General features: G+C 42.6%; 1 protein-coding gene across 1 annotated transcript; it reads right to left on the bottom strand.

The window, feature by feature from the left end:
- Nucleotides 1-501: 501 nt before the first annotated feature.
- myo1ha (myosin IHa) lies at nucleotides 502-7965 on the bottom strand. The gene is given in 55 exon segments (XM_034691411.1): nucleotides 502-616; nucleotides 699-798; nucleotides 881-978; nucleotides 1241-1311; nucleotides 1399-1431; nucleotides 1434-1472; nucleotides 1475-1532; nucleotides 1619-1674; nucleotides 1752-1778; nucleotides 1781-1844; nucleotides 1919-2002; nucleotides 2095-2257; nucleotides 2343-2427; nucleotides 2518-2548; nucleotides 2550-2587; nucleotides 2665-2683; nucleotides 2685-2742; nucleotides 2828-2833; nucleotides 2835-2940; nucleotides 3031-3069; nucleotides 3072-3111; nucleotides 3113-3147; nucleotides 3231-3248; nucleotides 3251-3280; nucleotides 3283-3313; nucleotides 3459-3468; nucleotides 4193-4215; nucleotides 4218-4262; nucleotides 4264-4286; nucleotides 4580-4601; nucleotides 4603-4632; nucleotides 4735-4828; nucleotides 5044-5138; nucleotides 5224-5304; nucleotides 5396-5461; nucleotides 5464-5528; nucleotides 5604-5664; nucleotides 5753-5872; nucleotides 5966-5983; nucleotides 5985-6002; nucleotides 6004-6039; nucleotides 6119-6232; nucleotides 6322-6386; nucleotides 6389-6419; nucleotides 6512-6693; nucleotides 7147-7174; nucleotides 7177-7227; nucleotides 7313-7342; nucleotides 7344-7393; nucleotides 7396-7496; nucleotides 7650-7674; nucleotides 7677-7764; nucleotides 7845-7858; nucleotides 7861-7905; nucleotides 7908-7965. Coding segments are annotated over 55 exon segments (3045 nt in total). The 3' UTR covers nucleotides 502-589.
- Between the last annotated feature and the right edge of the window lie 2067 nt (nucleotides 7966-10032).

The raw sequence follows: 10032 nt of genomic DNA, 5'->3' as shown, positions 1-10032 counted from the left end.
CACACATTCCCATCATCATTAACTATAAAATTATGAAACATATGGCTTCATTTCATAAGTTAGAATTACACATTGATTCATGGAAAGCTGGTTATGAAGTTTAAGTTTAGATTGAGTGTTGAACAGTTTGATTGTCTTCAGATCAGCCTTTGCTTTGAACATCTGTTTTTGCAAAAACTGCAGACAAAGCTTTTTTTTTAACATATAACAATGTTAAGTTAAACTTTCACCGTTAAACATTAAATTCACCTGACTTAACTAACTTACTGGATTTGCTAATTGTACTGCTAGCCCATTGTTTTAAAGATGCACCCATAGCAGTGTGCAATAAAAAAATCTGACTCTTACTATGAGATGCTGACCAATCAGTATCAAGTATTTAACACAGACATGTAATGTGTTGAATATTCCTGTGTGACACCTAAATTTAGTCTGGTTTTAGTGTTGTACAAGACAAGCTCATTCAGGGTTTCTAAAGTGCTGCTCTTTCTGCTCAGGTCTGTTTCAAGTAGACCTGGTGATCTCCCTGTAGGGGTCTCCTGATGAAATATGCAGGGGAGTCTTGTGTGTCTTCTCACCCCCACACATGTTACCGTGTCCTTGTCCGGGTGGCAACCTGCCGGGACAAAAAGCTTCAATCATGCTGCCCCTTCTACATACAGGGAACACACACTTCATTATCATAACACACATCTCACCACCATGAGGTGTCCGTTCTTGGCCTTGTACACCATGTGCTCCTGCCCAGTGCTGAAGTCCACCGCACTCTCTTTACCTGCCTGGATATCAATCTTGATGCTGAAAATCAGTGAGAACAAATATATAAGATGACAATATATCAAATCAGTCATCTTCTGTTCTTCAGTAAACACAAACATACCTGCCCTGAGCCACTGTGATTGCATTCTGTTTGTTTGCAATGACGCTGAGTTTGGTCAGAAACTCAAACAAGTGGTCACACTGCATTACAAGGTCCCCCTGAAACGACCAAAAAACAGAAGAGAATACAAAAGTGTCACTCCGAAAGGTATTAAAGAACCTTCTACTAAAGATTTCACTGTGTTCAACAATTTTTTGTAAGTTCAATATCATCCTTAAAGCAACCTCAACCGTGAAGAGTGCTGTTTTACCTCTGAATTTCAACACATAAACAGACTTGTTCCACCACATCTTATACATTTTCCAGGGCCATCCTAAACACCTAAATATAAAAAACGGAGCTCTGACATACTCCACGTACCTTTTCTTTAGGGTCTTCACACGTTATGTGGAAAACAATGATGCCATCAGTCAGGCTACTCACTGAAATACCTGCAATGAAAAAATTAAACACATTTAACTAAATGTGGAAGCATTCCTACGTAGAATGAAAGATGTATTTCATCACATAATCCTGACCTTTGAGGGAGGTGTACAGCACTCTCTGTTTATTTTAGTCTCCTCTATCACATAAGCAGCCGTCTTAGTGAGATGAGCTGTCGTGGCCTTGGTTTGAAACCATTCCTATCATATTTAATGACCGGGACACTGTACTACAAAAACACAAGATCGAATTCAGTGACACTTAAGGATGTATGATGATGCTGTTCATTTTGGAACTATGAATATTTTTAGGTACCTTAATCTGCTCATTGCGAATCATCTGGAGTACCCTCATGTTAATTTCTGGTTCACCTGTAGATATTCCGTGATATAAAAAATGTTTTTTTCTTCTTTGTTTGAATTAAAATTCTTACTTATCTGATACCTACTGATTCTGGTGTCCAAAAAAGGTTGGCGACACTCGGTGGGTACCTCCCCTTTTTGCCCTTGAAGATGGAGCTGGCTACAAGCTTCAGTTGCAGCTGAAAGGCAGACAAATATCAAGTGTATCACTTCTAAAAGAATAAACTGCCATACTTTATTTCATGTGCTCTACCTGTGCTTTTCTCTGGGGCGTTATTCCTTTCACATACTTCCGCACCATGAGACGGTAGTGAAGCTTGCGCAGTATCTCTGACGTCTGACAAGAACAAATGTGTTAAAATGAATATTTGCTTTTGTTTCAATTGTTTTTTGTTTCATTGTTTGTTTGTTTTTGTATTTAGGTCATACCTCTTGGAGCACAGCAGGAGGAGTTTTCCAGGTTGTTTTGTCCAAAACTGTTTTGGGCAGATTTTTCTTTGATCTGTTCAGGTAATTTTGTCTCACAAAGGCCAGGTACTCTGAGTTGTCTGTGGGTTTTTGCCTCTCCTCTTGTCATGTACCTTTGATAAATCTAAAATTGATCAGAATAATAACAGTGTGATATTATTGACATTGACACAGTGACTGTGAAGGGAGCCATGTAAAGACATTCTTACTTCTTGATGACTTTCACTGCCCAGGCTCTTTTCTCTCTCTCCTTTCTTGCCTGCACTCCTCTCCAACAAGTTTCAATCTTAGTAGCTGAGGATGTAAACACACATGATTCTCCTTTACTCACACAATGAAACAGCATAACTAACCATGTCAGCATCATGTGTGGGCGGCAGTTACCTGCTTCTTTTTGTTTCTTGAACTCTCTCTTTTGCTCTGTAACCTTTGTATTTGGCCTGGAGCCTTGTTGCTGCAAATTCAAAGCATACTAAGAAACAGTGGGAAGCCACAAAGACTGACAATGCAAACAGTGGGATTTGTACTCACCCAGTTCATGTTTACATCTCCTCATAAGCATCCTCTGGGGCGTAAAGTGTCCTCGGGTGACGTATGAATATTTTGGTGCTAAAACAACAAGAATTTTAAAAAGTTTAGGTTTTCTCCTGGCGAAGTGTTTGCTTTCCTTGTATTTAGGAGGCACTATCCTCACCGCCCATTTGTATTCATTTGGAAAGTAGCCCAGATGTTGTGCCAGCACTTCCACCCCATCAGCAGGCATTCCTCTCCAGTGAGGCCAGGTGGCAGGGCACAAGGGTTTTATATCTGTAAGACACAGCAAACAACCCACTCAGCATGCACTTGATCTGAGGCTTTAATCAAAAAATCAAGTACAAGCTCCATGCTCCCTCATACCTCTTAGGAAGTCCTCATATTTGCGTCTGTAAGCAAACCAGCTCGTCTGACCCGGAGGTGCTCCATCAGGCCCAGATACTTCAACCTGGTGCCTGATCAGAGCTTCATCAAATTGACCTGTGTTTGTGTGAAAGATACAAGGATCACATCTCTATCCTTGTATTAAAATAACCTCTAGTACCCTCTGTCAGTTGAATCACCTGGCTGCTTTGACTCATGGATTTAAGACAGCGGATGTACCAGGCCTCTTAGCCATGAGGATCTCTGTCAGTTTCAGCAGCTGCTCTTAAACTGGGTCCGCCACCTATAGAGACAAACATGAGGGTCATAATCCCCAACAGTTCAACTGTCACATACACATGACTTAGAAGATGACACAGTCAGACTGCTGCTGACAGTCTCAGGGATCAATCTACTTAGACAACCACTGATTTGTTTCTTCTCATTCATCCTCTCTGTTTCATCTGCTGTTTTTCCTCCTTAAAGAAATGCACCAAAAATCAAGAAAAAAGTTATTTTTACTCATAGCTGGGGTCCGTCTCTTTAGAGAATCATGTGTTAGCATCATGTGGCATCATTAACTTTTTTTTGTGTGTTGTGTGGGGGGGGGGGGGGGGGGGGGTGGGGGGTGGGGGGGGGGGGGGGGGGGGTGGGGGGGGGGGGGGGGGGGGGGGGGGGGGGGGGGGGGGGGGGGGGGGGGGGGGGGGGGGGGGGGGGGGGGGGGGGGGGGGGGGGGGGGGGGGGGGGGGGGGGGGGGGGGGGGGGGGGGGGGGGGGGGGGGGGTGGGGGGGGGGGGGGGGGGGGGGGGGGGGAGGGGGGGGGGGGGGGGGGGGGGGGGGGGGGTTTTGGGGTGCTAATCATGATGCTAATTTATATATGTGAACCCCTACTTAATAAACGACAGGCTGTCTTTTCCCCTTCAGAATGGTGTGGCCTGCTTTGATCACATGTATTCTTGTAGGTCAAAATGGTTGCATTAAACCTCTAAATGTTCTGCTAAACACATACCAGCAGGATTAAAATGATGCTATTCTTCTGAATTGTTCTGCAGATAACGTACACTTTTTTTTGGAGAGAGGAGAGAGAGAGAGAGAGGAGAGAGAGAGAGAGAGAGAGAGAGAGAGAGAGAGAGTTACAGACGAATATATGGGGGGGGTCAAACTCAGTACTCACTGTTTCTGGTCTTTTCGCCTGCTGTCTGGATCCACTGTGGAGAAGCACTCTCGGACTATGGGCATTTTTAGACTGACAAATCACTACAACAAGACAGGTACAGATTATAACACACCAATTCACCATGATGTGCAACACTTAATATCCTGCACCCTTCTACTGCATTATAAACAGTGATGGGCTACAGTAACAGCACAGTTATGAAGTTTCTGCTATGAACCAATTTCATGAAAAGATCAGACAACAAAGATTCATGAGGGGAAAAAAAGAGGTATACGAAAGTGAATTGATGTTTGTTAAACTACCAAGAAAGCTGGGTTGAAACAAATAGTGTCATTATTAGCCTCATATAGAAAATAAAGTTAATTTTCCTTACTTACATCTTTAATGTTTCTATAGTAAAAGGTCATTATTTTTGTCAAGGAGAACCTGAAATGGTAACAAGATAAAAGTCTGAGTCACTTGAACAATTTTAAAAAGTTTTTATGTTTGAGTGACAGTGTCTGACTTTGTGGTTTCTTTTACCCACACAACGCAGTAGGTGACCTCCCCAGGCATAATGTAAGAGACGAAAATCTCTCCCTCGTCCAGAGTCTTGCGTGTCATTTTGTCTGCCAGTTTGTGCCTGCAGTCAAAAAGGGTGGAGAGAGACATCGAGATTTAAAGTGAGAGGTTTTAAAGTCCAATCCTTCATCTTTACTGAAGAAGCAGATGTTATATGTGTCAAATATTCAAAATCAGCTTTACTTTTAAGGCTAAGACACATTCTGTGTACTCTTCTTGACGTGAGAAATAGTTCTGCATGACGTGTTTCATGTTGAAGTTAAGGATTTAACTCACGTGACGAAGTGAGGATGGATTCCCATTTTGGTCTCCTCCATCTCTCCCAGAAAGGTAAGATCTGTGGCGTCTCCTGGCCTGAGACACTCTTCAGCCTGCAAGATGATCATGAATACAAAATATTTACACTGTTCAATGCATTATATTCTAATTTTCAGTTCAGTTCCAGGAATCACAAACCAGTATGGATATGAGTCCTCGGGGTATCTCTTCAATCAGATCACAGATGATCCTGTTGTTGAAGAACTGTACTGGCTCCCACTGAGGAAAACAGGAAGAGTGAAACTGTACAATAACACCAGAGTTAACCGACTCATTCACAGATTTTTGTAATTCATGACTAAGAGTGTACCTCAATATCTTCTGCTTCATATTCCTCCTGCTCAGATTTGAGTGTGAGCTGGATGAAAAAGCTGCTGCAAGCTTCTCATTGCAGTAGTTTATACAGAACTGCTCAAAACTAAGGACATGACAAACAAGCTCAGCTGAAATAACCATCAGAGAATAGCTGAAAAATTCAATCTACAAACTTTAGCTATTATTTCTGCCTACCTGTTTACATAGAAAAACTTCAAATCCATAGATGTCCAAAAGACCAATGACAGTCTTCCTCGAAGGATCCTGGCACAGAGGACAGGTTTATAGTAAGTTAGGAAGTAACTCACTTTCTGGGATTTTTCCTTTGTCACACACTCTTCTCCTCCCTCACCTTGTTCTCCATGGACTCATTGATCCTACTGACCAGCCAGGTGAAGGTCTGTCCATAAATGGCTTTGGCCAGAGCATCTCTGGCATAGATGGCATGATCGATAGTGAATGGGCTGAAGACCTTCACATTTACAAAAGAAAATCCTAGCTGAATTAAAAACTCTACATCAGAGGTTTATATTGAAACCACATGACATTTTAACGAGCATAACACCTGATCTTTCTGGGCTTCAAATCTTCCTGTATGTGAGAACCCTCCTGGAGACTATGAGCATCCACCCCGAGTAGCTGCAGTAGAACAACTCAGTGAGGTCATTCTTTGACATTATTTTGAATAATCATTGAGTATTCATGTATATTTTCTTACATCTAGAAACCATCGTAACTCTCCGTTGTTGGTCATGAGGGCATGGCCTTTGCTGTCTGAGTCAAACTGAATGTTCCCTAAATGGAGAACGCTAGCAATGATCCCAAAAAGGTGCTGCAAACAATGCAAAAAAAAGGCAAACACTAGGTTAGAGGGAGAGTTGGTGATGTTTATCAGTGCATCTGCATCAGCATACAACTTACACTAGTGTTAATCTCATCAATGTTGATGATCTGAAGAGCATTTTTGACCGTTTTCCAGTCGTTCTGTCATTAATTGATGGCATGATGGCACACTCCCCCTGTCAGAAACAGCAAACACAGCAGCAGGCTGTCACAGTTTTATTGCTTTTTAATTACGTTCACAAAAGCACTGTTACAAAGTTGGACATACTTGGGTTAAATAGTTGTAATGCTGGCAGTCTCTCTCCAAGCCCAGCTTGCGCAGGAGGTCGTCCTCTCCTCCTTCCACGAGCTGGTAGAAGATGTGGAAGTTTCTCTCTCCATGATTCTGATGCACCACCCTCGACTTCTCCAGCAGGTAGTTCAGGATGTGGCCGCCTACAGCGTCCCCCTATGGACATCATGATCCTAAAGATAGCAGCTCTACAACTTGCAGAAGAAACATGGCCTCTGGTCCAGAGAACACATTTAAAATGTTTTCTATGATAAATAGCTCTGGTAAATCTCTCCTCTTTTTATTTCATGTTTTTTTTTTTTCAATCAATACAGTTTTTTGTTAAACAAACTGGTTTTCAGTTCATATGAATAACTGAACACTCTGTAAACTGTTTGCCAGAGTTTTTGCAGAAGTGTTTGTTAATTCCTTATATATAGTTTGTCCATATAGCTAATTATGAGGCTATAATAAACCCTTACACAGTTTAATTATGCCCGTAGGTTGTTAATGTTATCGGATTTCAACAGGCTTTATGACATTCCTGTAAAATGAGACTGGTTTAAGGATCCTAACATCATATATATTTATTGAAAGTATTTAGTGTGAATTTGTCTCTTGATTCTTACCTGGCGTGTCAAACTGAATGTCCATATACTTCCGGCAAAACGACTTGAATTGTCATTTTCAGTGTTTTGGGCATTGCCGAAAGCCTGTGAGGAAACACCAAAAATTCAGACTACGTAATGGTACAATGACTGCTTTCTTTATAGTGTTACACTTAAATTAGTATCAGACCTCCAGGACAGGGTTAGACATGAGCATTTTTGTCCCTGACAGAGTTGAGCAGAGTGGTACTAGGACAGCTGACAGCATATACTGCAGGATTTTCTTGGAGGCTTCGGTCTTCCCTGCCCCGCTCTCACCAGAGATCAGGATGAAGTGATTGTTGAACTCTGTCAGCATGGTTGGTAAGCGTTATCTGCCAGGCATAGCTGTAAGGATACAGGGACAGAACATTTCACAGGTGAACTTTGGGTTTTCAAACACTCATTTCAAGTCACTAATAAGAGCTTTCCAAGAAATGCTCACAGATAAATATTGACAGTCTGAATCTATCTAACTCTTCACTCACATGTGAGGTGGAAGCTCAAAAAAGTGACACCCATGTAGAGATCCATCTGTTTCTTGTTGTAGATGTCCAGCTCTTTGTAGGGGTTTACAGACACCAATAATGTGCCAATGTAAGTCTAGAAGAATGATTTGAAATAATGAAACTAATTGTAAAACACATCTGATGACAGCATGGCTCAACAGGTCCCAGACTCACATAGATGAGATCCTGCTGAAGCGTTTCTTGAGGTTGCTGAGGAAGGCAGTGTCTGTGGTTCATCCAAGAGGACAAAGTCCTGGATTCCAACCCGGTCCCTGGCAGTCAGGGCGCCTTCCATATCCAGCTGACCCTGTGCAATGAGTTGAGTCAACAATAAGGCAGCTAAATGGGCAAAAACAAAAGTCCATATTTCTGGTGTAATCTAAAGATTCTAAAATATCTAAACATATGACCCATCAATATGTCACAACACTGACAATCAATACATTGTTTTTGGCAGAATAACTTCAAAAGATTAACTCTAAACTCTACTGGAAGCAAACTATAATTAGGTAACAACGCTGCAACACATTTTGCATGCATAGCAATGACAATTCTCAGTCATGTATTTTGACAAATGCGGCTGGATGACTGGTTGTTGAGTAAATGGCTCCACAGGGGAGGACGGGGCTGAAAAAAGCACCAGAAAAGCACAAACATGGTCCCTGTTAGTTCTATTGAAACAAGAGGTCTAGAGGTCCTATCTGTCTTTGATGCAGAGCTCTGTGATTGTGCAGAAGAACAGACCAGAAGCTAATGATCGCTACACAGCACACTGGGACCTTGGCTGGCAGCCCATAGTTCACTCGAGCTGACGCACCAACCAAACACAACGCAGTGTGCAAATGGACTCAGGGAGCCCTAAACAGCGGCACATTTAAGAGGCATAGTGGGAAAAATTCCACCAATCTGTTTTGCATTCTCAGCACCAACAGTTAGACCAAAGGTTTTCACAGCTTTTGTTGGTTTTGTATTTTCTTCTCTCTCCTTTGGAAGCAGAAGTCCTTTGATTCTCCACTCTCTCCGTAAAAACATTTAAAAAGATAATCCATTGGATCTAATTGACACAAAGCCCTCCAACCCCCCCACCCCCACTCCCCCACCTCCATCCTCCGCCTATGGCCCTCATTTCTTCTTCTGAGAAAGGCCGAGTGTTTTTGTCCTGTAAATACCACGGAGCAGAGACAAAAAAGACGTCTTTAAAATGCAGTCTACAATCCATTACACAAATTCCCCAGCATATCCATTCAGTAATTATTCATAGAAAACATTTAACGTCACAGTGAATTTCACACTAGGCAGTCGAAACACAATAGAGGAGATTTGGCCTATTTTGGGGTGAGGAGTTGGGAGGGGTGGCTGTACAGAGGAAGGGTGAAGGCGATGGAGGAGGAGGAGGAGGGGAGCAGTATTTGTCTGATCTGAGAACCTCTGAAACGGGGCCGTCTTGAGACAACGGGACAGACTAAATAGTGCAGTAACGGTCTATGCCCCGCTGCTTGCTGTGACACTCATTTAGTGTGCCCCGAGGGCGAACATAGAGGCTTGTTCTTAGCAATCCTGTGCTGTAATTTGGACTTCATTACTCTGCTCACACGGGGCCCCATTTAAGGATAGAGGAGGCTAGTCAGATGAGAGTGTTTTTTTCCACCTGTCAATGCTCTCACCCCTCTCTCCTCAACAATACCCCTCACCCTGTGTCCCCAGCAATAACCCCCACCCGACCCCCTTCCCATCTCCCAACCCTCCCAGCCACCCACTTTAAGCCAATGAGACAGGTGAACAATATCATTGAAGGAGCCCTTTTTTGGACGTCAGAATCAATCTGGCAGTGTGATGGTAGTGGTACTGGTGCAGGGTATCTGTGACACCCCCTTTTCTTCATGGGAACAAACTTCTCTCAGGGCAGTGCAGGCAGACAATGTGCTGGGACAGCGTGACTTAGGGATCTGCCATACAGTATTACAAGTAATAACATGGACAGATAAGCTCCTGTCAAGAGGAGGATTAATGAATTCAGGGGTGATAAAAATGCTAATGTTTTAGGATTTCTTTCAATGCACTGACAAAATCTAAAGCTTTGTTGTTCTCCATTCAGGTTCCCTTTGGTGTCCTGCAGGTATTTCTTTTTAAGAAAGCTGTCTGCAGCATGCACAAGTGTTTCTAAAGACATTCAGTTAGAAAGGCTGAACACTGAATGGGCGTTCTCAGTGCAGGAGGACAAGTAAGTTTAGGATGTAGACAGAAAGAAAGTTCTCCTCGTGCATGTGTTGGTTTATAACTTATACAATGAAAAAGGGATTGGGTTTTTATAATTAAACCACTAACAGTCCAATCTGATGCACAGCAGAAAGAATGTTTCTAA

This window comes from Notolabrus celidotus, chromosome 9 (assembly GCF_009762535.1).
Source record: "Notolabrus celidotus isolate fNotCel1 chromosome 9, fNotCel1.pri, whole genome shotgun sequence".
Lineage (NCBI taxonomy): Eukaryota > Metazoa > Chordata > Actinopteri > Labriformes > Labridae > Notolabrus > Notolabrus celidotus.
Note: the sequence above shows the minus strand (reverse complement) of the source record. Positions and strands in the feature narration are given on the sequence as shown.